The 15,852-nt window shown below is 45.9% G+C and overlaps 1 protein-coding gene across 6 annotated transcripts in view; it reads right to left on the bottom strand.

The window, feature by feature from the left end:
* PRRC2B (proline rich coiled-coil 2B) overlaps nucleotides 1-15,852 on the bottom strand; it is a 105,368-nt gene that overhangs the window by 33,288 nt on the left and 56,228 nt on the right. For all 6 annotated transcript variants that reach the window (XR_004053945.1, XM_030919362.1, XM_030919363.1 and 3 more), the window contains 3 exons: nucleotides 10,102-10,192; nucleotides 5,611-5,803; nucleotides 2,050-2,368 (listed from right to left, as the gene is read on the bottom strand). Coding sequence is in view for 5 of the 6 variants with exons in the window: in XM_030919362.1 (XP_030775222.1) it covers nucleotides 2,050-2,368; nucleotides 5,611-5,803; nucleotides 10,102-10,192 (603 nt within the window). In the remaining variant the exon portion in view is untranslated. The remainder of the gene's footprint in view (nucleotides 1-2,049; nucleotides 2,369-5,610; nucleotides 5,804-10,101; nucleotides 10,193-15,852) is intronic.

Raw genomic sequence — 15,852 nt, forward strand, 5'->3', positions numbered from 1 at the left:
ACAAAAATTGGCCGGGCACAGTGGCTCACGCCTGTAATCCCAACACTTTGGGAGGCCGAGGTGGGTGAATCACGAGGTCAGGAGATAGAGAACCTCCTGGCTAACATGGTGAAACCCTGTCTCTACTAAAAATACAAAAAATCAGCCAGGCGTGGTGGCGGGCACCTGTTGTTCCAGCTACTTAGGAGGCTGAGGCAGGAGAATGGCGTGAACCCAGGAGGCAGAGCTTGCAGTAAGCTGAGATTGCGCCACTGCACTCCAGCCTGGGCGACAGAGTGAGACTTCTTCTCAAAAGAAAAAAAGAAAGTACAAAAAGTAGCCGGGCATAGTGGCATACGCCTGTAATCCTAGCTATATGGGAGGCTGAGGTGAGAGAATCGTTTGAACCCAGGAGGCAGAGGTTGCAGTGAGATTGCACCATTGCACTCCAGCCTGGGTGGCAGAGCAAGACTCCATCATCTCCCCACCGAAAAAAAAAAAAAAAAAAAAAAAGGATTGACTGACAGAGAACAGCCACGAACTCAGTGACAGCCCACATATCCAACATCTGAACAGCAGGAACTCAACATATGGAAATATTGTGTATAGCTTCCTGCTGGCAAGGATACAAAAGAAAAAAACAATTTTTTAAAAAAGGAAAAAAAACAAAAACAAGAGAAAGGCTGTGTGACCTGGGCACATTTTTCAGGCTCTCCTTGGCCATTTCTTCATCTGCAAATAAGAATAACTACCATGTGTTCACCAAGGGCTTCTGTGAGAATTAAATTAATTACAATAATATACTGAAAACAGTGCCTGTTTTCAGAAAATGCTCAGTGCAGAAAATGCTCAGTGCAACTTCCCTGTAAGACTGGCACAGTCCTCACTCAACCTTTAATGAAAGGAGGGTAGAAGGAAAACTAGAGATGAGTTCCCTGGCCAGAAGGGCGCTAGGGCTCTCTAACCTGAGAAGCTTTCAGAGCCGCAAGCATCCCCTTGTTTCCTAACAAGAGCTGATCTGAGTATATTTAAGAAAATTACAAAGAAAACAGCTGATTATATTCTTTAAAATTGCTACAAGAGACAGTCTGCATTACAGAGCACTGCTTATCACTCTTAAATAGGGCCATGTTGCCTGGCCCTATTACAGGCTCATGCCTGTAATCTCAGCATTTTGGGAGGCCGAGCCAGATGGATCACTTGAGGCCAGGAGCTCCAAACCAGCCTGGCCAACATGGTGAAACCCTGTCTCTACTAAAAATACAAGAATTAGCTGGGCATGGTGGCGAGCACCTGTAATCCCAGCAGCTCGGAAGGCTGAGCTGGGAGAATCGCTTGAACCTGGCAGGTGGAGGTTGCAGTAAGCAGAGATCGTGCCACTCCAGCCTGGGTGACAGAAAGAGACTCCACCTCAGAAAAAAAAAAAAAATAAATAGGGCCATGTGATCCATTCCTTTTAGAATGAACACCAGGAAAAACTGTATTCTACCAAGCAGGTGGGCTTATTTTTATTCCATGTTAAAGGATCTGTGGTTTTATTAAAGTCCTGGAGCACGTGTGTCTTTGGTTGGGCAGGGATAGTGATGATAATAGTGACAATGATGAGCATCATCAGTGAGTAGATGCATGGTTTCAATGTCCCAGAAACGAGCATGCTGTATACCCCTCCGCGTGCTGGCAGGTACGTATGAAGATGAAGAAACAGGCTTCAGAGAGGTGAGGTGCTCACCAGTTAAACAAGTTCACAGGAAGAAGGAAAAAGGGCTGAAAAACTACCTATTGGGTACTATGCTCACTATCTGGGTGACAGGATCATTCATACCCCAAACCTCAGCACCACACAATGTACCCCCTGACACTAAAGTAAAAGTTGAAATTATAAAAAAGTTCAAACAGGATCAGAACCCAGGCATTTGACCCAGGCCTATGCTCTTAATAACCAATGCTTCCCTATACAATCTCGTTGTAAACCATAGGTTCTGCTAGCTAAGAAGGAAGGCAGTTGCAAGTAACAAGCCAATGACAACAGGCCAGAGTTTCCAGTTGGTGGGAAGAGGGCCCAGCTCTTACCTTTGCGGAGAGCAGGGCCGTTTTCCTGGGGAGATGCCTTCTCATCACTTGGAGACCGGGGCACTTCCTTCTCGGCCTGCTTCCGGGCTTCACCTGCCTTTCGTGCCTGCTGCTTACACTTCTGGTCCAGCTGCTTGAGTTTGGCAGCACAGGCGGCCAGCCTCTCTTCCCGGGCTCGGCGCTCCTCTTCTTCCCGGCGCTTTCGGGCTCGCTCCACTGCCTCGGACATCTCTGACTGAATGAACTTCTGCCTCGGTGAGGGCTTGTCCTCCTTGTCCTCAATGGACTGTTGCCGGAACATGCTGCCCACTGAGGACTTCTGCCAAAAGAACGTCTCCGAGATAAGGCGGTGGGTCGTGGACCCGGGATACAGGGACCATTCCCACTTTGGGATCAGTTCTCCTCCCAAGATCCTCAAGCACCTTCAAGGGGCAGCACAGGCGTGCGGCAGACAGAGCTGGGTTTGAATCCTGCTCTGGCCTCTGCTGTTATGTAGAATGTGGTTTAGGCCAAGTGCCAACTCTCCACACCTCACTTCCTTGTTTTTAAAATGGGGACAACAAAGGAAGCTCTTAGGATCGTGAAGGTGAAAACCACGTTTGCAAAGCAATATGCGACCCACACGGGAAACACTCTCACCACTGCTGATGGGCATGCAAGCTAAGGGCCTCCATGGCTAAAAACCAGAACAGGAAGCCACACACTGATCATTCCTGGGTCACAAAACTGCTACTCCTGCCCGCACAAAAATACATAAATCCCTGGGTAGAAAGAGCCCTGGCAAAATGAAATTCACTGTCAGTCATAAAGCTGTCAGACATTGAAGCATGTCACCAGGGCACAGTGGCTCATGCCTATAATCCCAGCACTTTGGGAGGCCAAGGCGGGTGGATCACCTGAGGTCAGGAGTTCGAGACCATTCTGGCCACCATGATGAAACACCATCCCTACTAAACATACAAAAATTAGCTAGGCATGGTGGCGTGCACCTGCAGTCCCAGCTACTTGGGAAACTGAGGCAGGAGAATGGCTTGAACCTGGGAAGTAGAAGTTGCAGTTAGCTGAGATCGTGCCACTGCACTCCAGCCTGGGCAACAGAGCGAGACTCCATCTCTCAAAAAAAAAAAGCATGTCTAGCCAGGTGTGGTAGCTCATGCCCGTAATTCCTACACTTTGGGGGGCCGACGTGGGGGACTGCATGAGCCTAGGAGCTCAAGACCAGCCTGGGCAATATGGTGAGACCCCATATATATCCCCCCCCCCCAAAAAAAATTAGGAAAATTCGTTTGGCATGGGCACATGCTTATGGTCCCAGCTACTGGGCTGAGGCGGGAAGGATCACTTGAGCCCAGGAGGCTGCAATAAGACGAGATCACACCACTGCACTCCAGCCAGGGGATAGGGCTAGACTCCTTCAAAAAAAAAAAAAAAAAAAGGCATGCCTAAAAAAATCTCTTTTGGATATTTGTCCATTTCTGAGTTTCTTGCCGGTTGCCAGTTACTAGACAACAAGAGTGCCAAAGACGCAGAGTAAAAAGCTCGACACTGGGGCCCTTTTGCACTGGTCTGCAGGGGTCAAGCAGCACGCAGACCTGGCAACGGCACAAATGATGGACAGCTGTCACCTGAGCTCCGGCCACTGAAATTCTAATGAGATCTGACTATCAGAAAAAGATAGGACTTTCTGTTTTGAATGCTAGTTAACATAAATGTATACAGCTGTCAAAAATCAAACCAAAGAAACAGGATCTAGGCCTTTTCTTGTAGGTGAGTTATATTTCAGTAAAAGAAATATACAACAAATTTACTGTAGTCAAGGAGATTCCTAAAAATTAACTTCTCATAAGCCAGAGATAAGTACTGTAATCATAAATTATAAATTTCCAATTTAGAAGCATGAAGGTACATTTTATATAGTATCATCGGAGCCAAAGCATGCAGTTTCCTTTCACTTTGCCATCGAACATGAGCATCCATACCTTTCTAATGGCTGTGTATTGATCAGTTCATGGCTCATACCAAAATCTGCCTATCTGCCTTTATCCCATGGGATTCAATACACCACTGCACATAGCCTTCACACCTAGCCCTGATTACTTCCTTCAGATAATTTCCTGGAAAGGAAATAATAGACTCAGAGGGCACACGTACACCGTCAAGATCTTTGACGTGCCTTCCTAAACAGCCCTGAAATTAGTGATCATTTTATAGACTAAATGTTCTGCAAAGTAATTTTAACTGAGACCTATTTTTGTTTTTTTCTTTTTTGAGATACAGTCTTGCTCAGTCGCCCAGGTTGGAGTGCGGTGGCGCCATCTCGGCTCACTGCAAGCTCCGCCTCCCGGGTTCACACCATTCTCCTGCCTCAGCCTCCTGAATAGCTAGGACTACAGGTGCCCGCCACTATGCCTGGCTAGTTTTTTTTATTTTTAGTAGAGACGGGGTTTCACCGTATTAACCAGGATGGTCTCCATCTCCTGACCTCGTGATCCGCCCGTCTCGGCCTCCCAAAGTTCTGGGATTACAGGCGTGAGCCACCGTGCCTGGCCTTTTTTTTTTTTTTTTTTTTTTTTTTTTTTTAAAAAGAGTCTCGCTCTGTCGCCCAGGCTGGAGTGCAGTGGCGCAATCTCGGCTCACTGCAACCTCTGCTTCCTGGATTCAAGTGTTTCTCCTGCCTCAGCCTGCTGAGCAGCTGGGAATACAGGCGCGCCGCACCACACCCGGCTAATTTTTGTATTTTTAGTAGAGATGGGGTTTCACCATGTTTGTCAGGCTGGTCTAGAACTTCTGACCTCGTGATCCGCCTGCCTTGGGCTCCCAAAGTGCTGGGATTACAGGTGTGAGCCACCGCGGCTGGGCAAATTCAGACTATTTTTTAAAAAATTTGGTCAGAAGAGGCCGGGTGCATTGGCTCACGCTTGTAATCCTAGTACTTTTTTTGGAGATAGGGTTTTGCCTTCTTGGCCAGAATGGTCTTGAACTCCTGGTCTCTCAAGCGATCCCTCTGCCTCAGCCTTGCAAAGTGTGTGAGCCACCATGCCCGGCTGTTTATTTTTTATTTTAATTAAAATGAGAGGACAAACGCAGTGGCTCATGCCTATAATCTCAGCACACTGGGAGGCTGAGATAAGAGGATCCCTTAAGCCCAGGAGCACCAGACCAGCCTGGGCAACACAGTAAGACCTCGTCTCTACAAAAAAAATGAATGAAATGAGCCAGATGTGGCAGCACACTGGTAGTCCCAGCTACTCAAGAGGCTGAGGTGGGAGGATCACTTGAGGGTGGGAGGTGAAGGATAGAACAAGGCCTTTTCTCAAAAAAAGTAAAAATAGCAGGGCATGGTGGCTCACACCTATAATCCTAGCACTTTGGCATCACTTGAACTGGAGTTTTAGACTAGCCTGGGCAACACAGTGAGACCCTGTCTCTACGAAAAAAATACTTTAAAAAAAAGAAGAAATATAAAAATGAAAAAGAAATGCCCACTTAGGACTTTCCAGAAACCCAGCCACTGAACTCAATGAAGTACAAATACATAGGACAGCCAAGGGCCCTTGGTACCTGGTAATCAGGGCCTGGTGTCCAGCCATGAAGCTTCCTGGACGGTGGCTGAGGGTCTGGCGCCTTTCGGACGACACGGGATGCACCCACTGCTTCAGCCCAGTCCTTCCCTTCCTCTTGAGTCCGCTTAGCGTCCGCACTGTCTGCAGAGCTCATTGACAACTGCCGCTGCCTCCTAGGGTCCCAACTGTTCCTAGAACAAACCACATTTAATGTTAATTTTTGCAGTCAGGCCAAGCATGTCTGATGTCACTGGTCAGAGGCCTTGGGAATTCCAGTCAGTTGTCCATATCATTTCCTTCATTAGAATGGACCACCACTCCCACCACTTCCATGTGAATTCCACAATTCAGCACCACCATTTATCAAGTCACTCTCATAAACAGAGCCCCAGGTAGGATGTGTCACACTATTTTCACTGATGCAAAAAAAGTCCTCATGACCCTCACTTTAAAGCAAGCTTGTCCAACCACATGTGGCCCAGGACGGCCCTGGGCTTTGGATACAGTGCACCACAAATTCGTAAACTTTCTTAAAACATTACAAGAGGGCCTAGGCGCAGTGGCTCACGCCTGTAATCCTAGCACTTTGGGAGGCTGAGGCAGGCCGATCACTTGAGGTCAGGAGTTTCAAGCCAGGCAGGCCAACATGGTGAAACCAAGTCTCTACTAAAAATACAACAATTAGCCAGGTGTGGTAGCAGGCACCTGTAATTCCAGCTACTCGAGGCTGAGGTGGGAGAAGTGCTTGAACCCCAGAGGTGAAGGTTGCAGCGAGCCAAAATCGCGGCACTACACTCCAGCCTGGGCAACAGAGCAAGATCCCAACCCAGAGAGAAAATAATAAAAACACACTGGCTGGGCGCAGTGGTTCAAGTCTGTAATCCCAGCACTTTGGGAGGCTGAGACGGACGGATCACGAGGTCAGGAGATCGAGACCATCCTGGCTAACACGGTGAAACCCTGTCTCTACTAAAAAATACAAAAAAAAAAAAAAAAAAAAAAAAAAAACTAGCCGTGCGAGGTGGCGGGCGCCTGTAGTCCCAGCTACTCGGGAGGCTGAGGCAGGAGAATGGCGTAAAACTGGGAGGCAGAGCTTGCAGTGAGCTGAGATCCAGCCACTGCACTCCAGCCTAGGCGACAGAGGAAGACTCTCTGTCTCAAAAAAAAAAAAAAAGAAAAAAAAAAAAGTAATAATAATAATAATAATAATAATACATTATGAGGTATTTTTTCGTGACTTTTTCTTTTTAGCTTATCAGCTATTGTTAGTGTTAGTGTATTTTATGTGTGGCCCAAGACACACACTTCCAGTGTGGCCCAGCGAAGCCAAAAGATTGGACACCCTTGCTTTAAAAAGTCAGTAGCTGAGTCTCATCAAAGTTAAGGGGGCAACCCCTCACAGGGAGGAGCTCACAGATTTGAATCAGGACTCCCAGGTCCGTGTCAGTCTCCTTTTGGTACAGCTCCCTCCCTATATTCTGCACAAGCCAGCTGCTCAATAAATGCCCCTCAAAAGAACATAAGATGATAATAAACAGTGTCACAATAAAAAGAGCAAGAGGAGACAAGCAGAGCCCACACAGCACGGAAAAGGAAGAGGCATTTCAAACAGAGCTGCAGGGGCAGCTGGACAAGAAGGGAGATGGGTGCCATGCTCATCTGGACGCCTCACAGTGGAAGCAAGGGGACTGGGGCAAAGCACTGACAAGGGCCCGATAATACCGCAGATCACAGAAAAGCAGGAATCAGGGATGGCATATGTGTGGGCCTGTATGTCTACCCACACACATGTACATGGGGAGGGAGGGAAGACAAAGCAGATAACACGGCTTAGGAGATTACAGAGGGGACAACGGTGATTCTGACTTGACTTTGTGAGAAATGGAGACCACAGTAAAGCTGCTGACCTGTCTAAAAGACCTGTGTTTTTAGAAGATGACTATGGACAGGGTGTGATGGATGGGCCACAGAGGACAGGCTGCAAGGATGGAGATGAACTGGTGGACCCATGAATGGTCTGGAAAAGGAGGAGGTCCCAGTGGCCCCAGAGAAAATGAAAAGAGGAGACAGAGTCAGGGCAAGTTTTGGGAGCCAATTGTGTATGAGGAAATAAAGATGCCAAATAAGACATGGACGCTTGCACTAAGTCTCTACCAGGTCACCAACCAGCTCAGGGAACACGAGAAAAAGAGCAGGTTTCAGGAGGAGGTCATTCGGGCACTCTGATTTTGAAGTGCCCTTGGTCAAAGCCAGGGGCAAAACTGCTTCCAAAACCAATGTCCAATTCCTTCAGGGGAATATTTGGTTCCCATCACCTCAAAGAGACAAGGAACAGAGTATCCTACTGCTCTAATCAGGCTCTAAGAGTTTATGTCTTTGCCTTTGATTTAAATTCCTGATCACAGCTCCTTCTGAGCTTAGTGTTCCAGGAACTGACCCCATAGGTACGTCCCGACTGCATCCAAAGCTTCAGCTGAAATCAAACAGCATGAAAGGACATTACAGCATTTCATTTTTTGTGTGTCATCAGAAAAAGAGTAGCAAAGATTATTACCAACTCCTTCTAGAAGATGGGAACTTATTTTAGGAGCTTTTAAGTAAAGGATGAAATAACAAAGAAAAAGATGACTCACAGATTTGACTAAACAAATATTCAGTTATTGACAAGAAAACAAAGAGAAAAATATCTGCAAGACAACAGCAAAGCATTAACATCTAAACAATATAAAACACATTTTAAAGGAAAGCACTGATAAATGTGAAGGAAACAGGCATTATACAAAGGAAAAATTCTTACTTGCTAGTACTCAAAAAATACAAATTATAACAACCATATGTACGATTGTTACTAATTTTTTGGGACAGGGCCTTGCTGTGTCACCCAGGCTGGAGTGCAGTGGTGTAATCATGGCTCACTGCAGCCTCGACCTTCTGGACTCCAGTAGTCCTCCCACCTCAGCCTCCTGAGTAGCTGGGACTACAGGTGTACACCATGCCTGGCTAATTGTGGGTTATTTTTTTGTTTTGTTTTGTTTTTGAGACAGAGTCTCACTCTGTTGCCCAGGCTGGAGTACAGGGGTGTGATCTCAGCTCACTGCAAGCTCCACCTCCCGGGTTCACGCCATTCTCCTGCCTCGGCCTCCCAAGTAGCTGAGACTACAGGCGTCTGCCACCACACCCGGGTAGTTTTTTGTAATTTTAGTGGAGACAGGGTTTCACTATGTTAGCCAGGATGGTCTCAATCTCCTGACCTCGTGATCCACCCGCCTTGGCCTCCCAAAGTGCTGGGATTACAGGCGTGAGCCACCATGCCCGGCCATTGTGGGGTATTATTTTAAAACTACTAGCAAATGCTACTAACATTATAAAAACTGGAGGGATGACAGTACAATGCAGTATTTTCTAAAGGAAATTAAGTAAAACTAAACTAGCCTGAGGAAATGATCAAAAAAAAAAAAGAGAGACAAAATTAACATGCTCAAATAAATTCAGGAAAGCTGGCATACATTCTGCTTCTTCACTTCCCCGATGTACATAATTTTTTTCTTTTTTTTGAGAGAGAGTTTTGCTCTGTCACCCAGGCTGGAGTACAGTGGCGCAATCTTCGCTCACTGCAACCTCTGCCTCCTGGGTTCAAGTAATTCTCCTGCCTCAGCCACCTGAGTAGCTGGGATTACAGGCACATGCCACCACACCTGGTTAATTTTTGTACTTTTAGTAGAGACAGGGTTTCACCATCTTGGGCAGGCTGGTCTCAAACCCCTGACCTCAAGAGATCCACCTGCCTCAGCCTTCCAAAGTGCTGCGATTACAGGCATGAGCCACCGTGCCCAGCCCCCAGTGTACTTTATCATGTTCAAGCCTCTGAGGAATGTGGAGTAAAGAAAGAAGTTGAGGCCGGGCACAGGGGATTGCTTGAGCCCAGGAGTTTGAGACCAAACCTGGGTAACATGGCAAAACCCCATCTCTAGCAGAAATACAAAGATCAGCTGGGTATGGTGGCGTGCATCTGTGGTCCTAGCTATTCAGAAGGCTGAGGTGGGAGAATCACTGAGCCCAGGAGATGGAGGTTGTAGTGAGCCAACATCACATCACGCCACCGCACTCCAGCCCGGGAGAGAGTGAGAGCCTGTCTCAAAAAAAAAAAAGTTTAACCCAGGGAGGTTTCCCAGACTTTCTTGGCCACAGAAGCCTTTTTGGGCACAACAGCCACAAGCAATCCATGAAGACGTGGTCTGCGTAACACACTTGGGGACACACTGATGTGGTGGTGGAAAGGCCGACTATGCACAGGACACAGTCACACCTGAGGGCAAACCGTGGCTCCCCTCCTTCACAGCCATCAGCAGCAGCTGTCACCCCCAGAAGAAACTGGAAACAGCATCTGTCTGCCCACCCAGGTTGCTATGGAAACTGGGAAGTGCTCTCGGCACACAGGAGCACCAAGCAGGGATGCACTCACGCTGATGGGGCAGGGACGGGTCCTTACCACTTTGGCCTGCCGTCCTTCACAACTTCTTCCTCCTCTTCATCATCGCTGAACTTCAGTTTCTCAGAGTAGTCCACTTCTTCATGGAGGCCTACAACAGCAGAAGGGCCCAGGAAGAATGAGAAAGAATGAAAAGGTCAGTGGTGGCCGGGCGCGGTGGCTCATGCCTGTAATCTCAGTACTTTGGGAGGCTGAGGTGGGCGGCTCATAAGGTCAGGAGTTTGAGACCAGCCTGACCAACGTGGTGAAACCCCACCTCTACTAAAAATACAAAAATTAGCTGGGTGTGGTGGCACATGCCTGTAATCCTAGCTACTCAGGAGGCTGAGGCAGGAGGCAGAGGTCGCAGTGAGCCGAGATCGTGCCATTGCACTCCGGCCTGGGTGACAGAGTGAGACTCCGTATCAAAAAAATAAAAAAGAAAAAGAAAAGGTCAGTGGTGCCCAGGCACCATCGGAGAGCTTCCTTTGGCCATCCCAGCAGAGGAGCTGAGTCAATCACCTGGCTGCCTCCCCCTGTGACTGAAGGGCAGTTTTGGCTTCTGGTAAGAGCAGGGCAGCTTGGTTAGACTAACCATCCCACAGGTAACAATTCTTAAATCTGAACAATAAATCTTTAAAATCTATTTCAAGGTCCAAGAGGGTGAACAAAGTAGGCAGAAACCAAGTAGTTGTCCTTATAATACAGAAGCTTGACTTGGGAGATTTGTGAGTTACTACTTGCCCTAGGCACTGATCAGCCCAAGTGGCTGAGATGGCAGAAAGCATCCATCACTGAGGACTGTGTGAACAGAGTGTGGTAGGTCCACACAATGGAGTATTATTTGGTCATAAAAAAGAATGAATACAAACACATGCTATAACACAATTAACTGTGAAAACATTATACTAAGTGAAAGAAGCCAAACCAGAAAGGCCACATATTGATTCCACTGATAGGAAATGTCCAGAATGTGCAAATCCATAAAAGTAGATTTATTTTTGCCACAGGATTAGGAGGTGGCAGAGAGTGCCTGCCAACAGGTATTGGGTTTCTTTTTTGAGTGATGGAAATATTCTGAAATTGAAGAGTCACGGTAGTTGTACAACCTTGTGAATATACTAAAAACCACTAAATCATAGACTTTAAAAGGTAAATTTTATGTTATATGACAATCATGTCAATCATATAATTATATTAAAATTATGTGAATCATATAATCATATAATTCACAGTGGCTCACATCTGTAATCCCAGCGCTTTGGGAGGTCGAGGCAGGAAAATCACTTGAGGCCCGAATTTGAGACCAGCCTGGGCAACATGGCGAAATCGTATCTCTACTAAAAATACGGAAAATTAGCCAGCCACAGGGGCGCACACCTGTAGTCCCAGCTACTCTGGAGGCTGAGGTGAGAGAATCACCTAAGCCCAGGAAGTTGAGGTTGCAGTGAGCTGTGACTGTGTCAGTGCACTCCAGCTTGGGCGACACAGCAAGATCCTGCCTCAAACACAAGGCTAACTGAGCACTATGATGTATGCCTGCAGTCCTGGCTACACAGGAGACTAAGGTGGGAGGATTGCTTGAGCCCAGGAGTTTAAGACCAGTCTGGGCAACAGAGCAAGACCCCATCTCTAGAAAAAATAAATTAAGTTAAAATAAAAAAATTTTAAAAGGTAACAACAAAAACTCAATCTAATTAAAAGGCAGAGTTAGGAACTGAAAAAGCAAGTTGCAATTATGTGCTGTCTACTAAATAATCGCTTTAAATACAAACACAAAGGAGTTTAAAGGAAAAGAACGGAAAAAGATATTCCCTGGAAACAATAAGTCAGAGCGATGGTATGAACACAGGACAAAAGAGACTGCAAGATAATAGACTACTAGAGATAAGGAGGGAAATGTGGAAACACACCAGAAAGGCATGGAAACTATAAATGTGTGTAAGCAGCTTCAAAATAAATGAAGCAGAAACCAACAGTATAAAAGGGAGAAAGAGATAAATGCATAATTAGAGTTTAACATCTCACTTTCCTTAACTGACAGAAGCAGACAAAAATATCAGTAAATATACAGTAAGATCTGAATGCTACCATCAACCACCTTGACTAAGTTGGAACATACAAAACATGACGCCCAACAACAACTGTAGAATATATACTTTTCAAAGTGCACCTGAAATATTCTCCAAGACAGATCACATCTTAGTCATAAAACAAGTCTTACTAACTTGAAAACAACTGAAATCATACAGAATGTGCTCTCTGGCTATAAGACATCTAAATTAGCAATCTAGAAATGCCCCAATAATAAAAAATGGCCTCAATGATTTAAAAAATCATTTAAAATAGATACAGAAAACAAGTCCAACAATGGAGAAAATGAACAAAGCCAAAAGCTGCTGCTTCGTAAAGATTAATAAAACTTAATTCAATTCCTTGGCAGAAATGAAGAAAAAGAAATATATAAATTATCAGGAATTAAAAGATATCACTACAGGCCGGGCGCGGTGGCTCAAGCCTGTAATCCCAGCACTTTGGGAGGCCGAGACGGGCAGATCACAAGGTCGGGAGATCGAGACCATCCCGGCTAACACGGTGAAACCCCGTCTCTACTAAAAAAAACTAGCCGGGCGAGGTGGCGGGCGCCTGTAGTCCCAGCTACTCGGGAGGCTGAGGCAGGAGAATGGCGTAAACCCGGGAAGTGGAGCTTGCAGTGAGCTGAGATCTGGCCACTGCACTCCAGCCCGGGCGACAGAGCGAGACTCCATTTAAAAAAAAAAAAAAAAAAGAAAGAAAGAAAGTTCCAGGGGCAAAACTGTTTCACTGGTAAAGTAATACTGGCCAGGCACACTGGCCCACATCTGTAATCCTAGCCACTCAGAAGGTGAGGCAGGAAGATCACTTGAGCACAGGAGTCTGAGGCTGCGTTGAGCCATTATTGCAGCAGTGCACTCAGTCTGGGTGACAAAGTGAGAGACCCTGTCTCAAAAAACAAAAAAAAAAAGAAAAAGAAAAATATGTAATACCAATCTTACAAAAATACCAATCTTATTTTTTAGGAAAGTAGAGAAGGAACACTCCACAACTCATTTTATAAGCCCAGCATAACTTGATACCAAAACCTGACAAAGACATTAAAAGAATAGAAAATTACAGACTAATATCCCTCATGACAGAACTTTAATAACATATTAACAAACTGGGCCTAGGCATACAAAAAGGGAGGGTTTATTCTAAGAATGCAAGGTTGGTTTAGCATTAAAAAAAAAAATCAATGCAATCTATTATCAAAATAAAGGAGAAAAATAATATGATCACGGATGTAGAAAAGCAGTGAACACAATGCAATACCCATAATTTAAAAAAACAAAAAACCCAAAGGCTCCGCAAACTAGACTCAGAAGGCAACACATCCTCAACCTGAAAAACAGCATCTCTGAAAAACCCACAGCTAACACTTCATGTCGACACACGAAACATTTTCGTTCTAAGATCAGAAAGAACCTGAGGTTAACATTGTACTAGAAGTATATCACAGTGCAATAAGGCAAATACAAATAAATAAATAAAAGGCACATAATCTGAAAAAGACAACTCCTTATTTACGAACTCCATAAGGGTCTATGTAGAAAACTCTAAGAAATCAACAAAAACTAGTAAAACTAACGTACTCAACAAAGTGTCTGGTACCAGTGAATACAAAAAAAAACAAAAATCAGGCTGGGCGCGGTGGCTCAAGCCTGTAATCCCAGCACTTTGGAAGGCCGAGGCGGGTGGATCACGAGGTCAGGAGATCGAGACCCTCCTGGCTAACACAGTGAAACCCCGTCTCTACTAAAAATACAAAAAACTAGCCAGGCGCGGTGGCGGGCGCCTGTAGTCCCAGCTACTCGGAGGCTGAGGCGGGAGAATGGCGGGAACCCAGGAGGCGGAGCTTGTAGTGAGCCGAGATCGCGCCACTGCACTCCAGCCTGGGCGACACAGCGAGACTCCGCTCTCAAAAAAAAACAAAAATCGGCCGGGCGCGGTGGCTCAAGCCTGTAATCCCAGCGCTTTGGGAGGCCGAGACGGGCGGATCACGAGGTCAGAAGATCGAGACCATCCTGGCTAACATGGTGAAACCCCGTCTCTACTAAAAAATACAAAAAACTAGCCGGGTGAGGTGGCGGGCGCCTGTAGTCCCAGCTACTCGGGAGGCTGAGGCAGGAGAATGGCGTAAACCCGGGAGGCGGAGCTTGCAGTGAGCTGAGATCCGGCCACTGCACTCCAGCCCGGGCGACAGAGCGAGACTCCGTCTCAAAAAAAAAAAAAAAAAAAAAAACAAAAATCAACTCTGTTTTCTTTTTCTTTTTTTTTTTTGAGACTAAGTCTTGCTCTATCACCTAGGCTGGAATGCAGTGGCACAATCTTGGCTCACTGCAACCTCTGCCTCCCGGTTCAAGCAATTATCCTGCCTCAGCCTCCCAAGTAGCTGGGACTACCGGCACGTGCCACCACACCTGGCTAATTTTTTGTATTTTTAGTAGAGACAGGGTTTCACCATGTTAGCCAGGATGGTCTCCATCTCCTGATCTTGTGATCCACCCACCTCAGCCTCCCAAAGTGCTGGGATTACAGGCGTGAGCCACCGCGCCCGGCCTCAGCTATATTTTCTATATAACAACAGCAAACCCTTGAAAAATAAAATCGTTCTTAGAAATCAATGCCATTTATAATAGCATCAAAAAACCATAAAATGCCTTAGAATAAATTTAACAATAGAACATTCAGGACCTCTACATGAAAACTCTGAAGACACTGCTGAGAGAAATGAAAGCCCTAAAAAAGAGATACACCAGGTTCCTGAACCTAAAGATTCAAAATTAAGGGCCGGGCATGGTGGCTCATACCTGTAATCCCAACACTTTGGGAGGCCACAAGGCAGGCCGATCACCTGAGGTCAGGAGTTCGAGACCAGTCTGGCCAACATGGTGAAACTTCATCTCTACTAAAAATATTAACAGTTAGCTGGGCGAAGTGGCCCACATCTGTAATCCCAGCTACTTGGGAGACTGAGACATGAGAATCGCTTGAACCCAGGAAGCAGAGGCTGCTGTGAGCTGAGATAATGCCATTGCACTCCAGCCATATCAAAAAAAAAAAAAAAAAAAAAAAAAACACCACCAAGTTTCAAAGTTAAGATGTCAGGCGAGGCGCAGTGACTCATGTCTGTAATCCCAGCACTTTGGGATGCTGAGGTAGGCAGATCACAAGGTCAGGAGTTCGAGACCAGCCTGGCCAACGTGGTGAAACCCCGTCTCTACTAAAAATACAAAAATTAGCTGGGCATGGTGGTGCACGCCTGTCATTCCAGCCACTCAGGAGGCTGAGGCAGAAGAATCACTTAACCTGAGAGGAGGAGGTTGCAATGAGCCGAGATCGTGCCACTGAACTCCAACCTGGGCGACAGAGCAAGATTCTGTCTCGGAAAAAAAGACAAACAAAAAATTAAGATGTCACTTATCTCATCACAGATTCAACATAATCCTAATCAAAATGCCCACGGGCTCTTTGTAAATACTGACAGGTTGATTCTAAATTTATGCGGAAGCAAACAATCTTGGAAAAGAACAATGTTGGAAAACTTACACTACTGAAATTTAAAGTTTACTATAAACCCACAGTGTGGTATTGGCATGAGGAACAAATAGATCAATGGAACAGTGTCCAGAAATAGACCAATGCTTTTATAGTCAATTGATTTTTGGCAAAGGTTCCGAAGCAATTCGATAG

This window comes from Rhinopithecus roxellana, chromosome 16 (genome assembly GCF_007565055.1).
Source record: "Rhinopithecus roxellana isolate Shanxi Qingling chromosome 16, ASM756505v1, whole genome shotgun sequence".
Lineage (NCBI taxonomy): Eukaryota > Metazoa > Chordata > Mammalia > Primates > Cercopithecidae > Rhinopithecus > Rhinopithecus roxellana.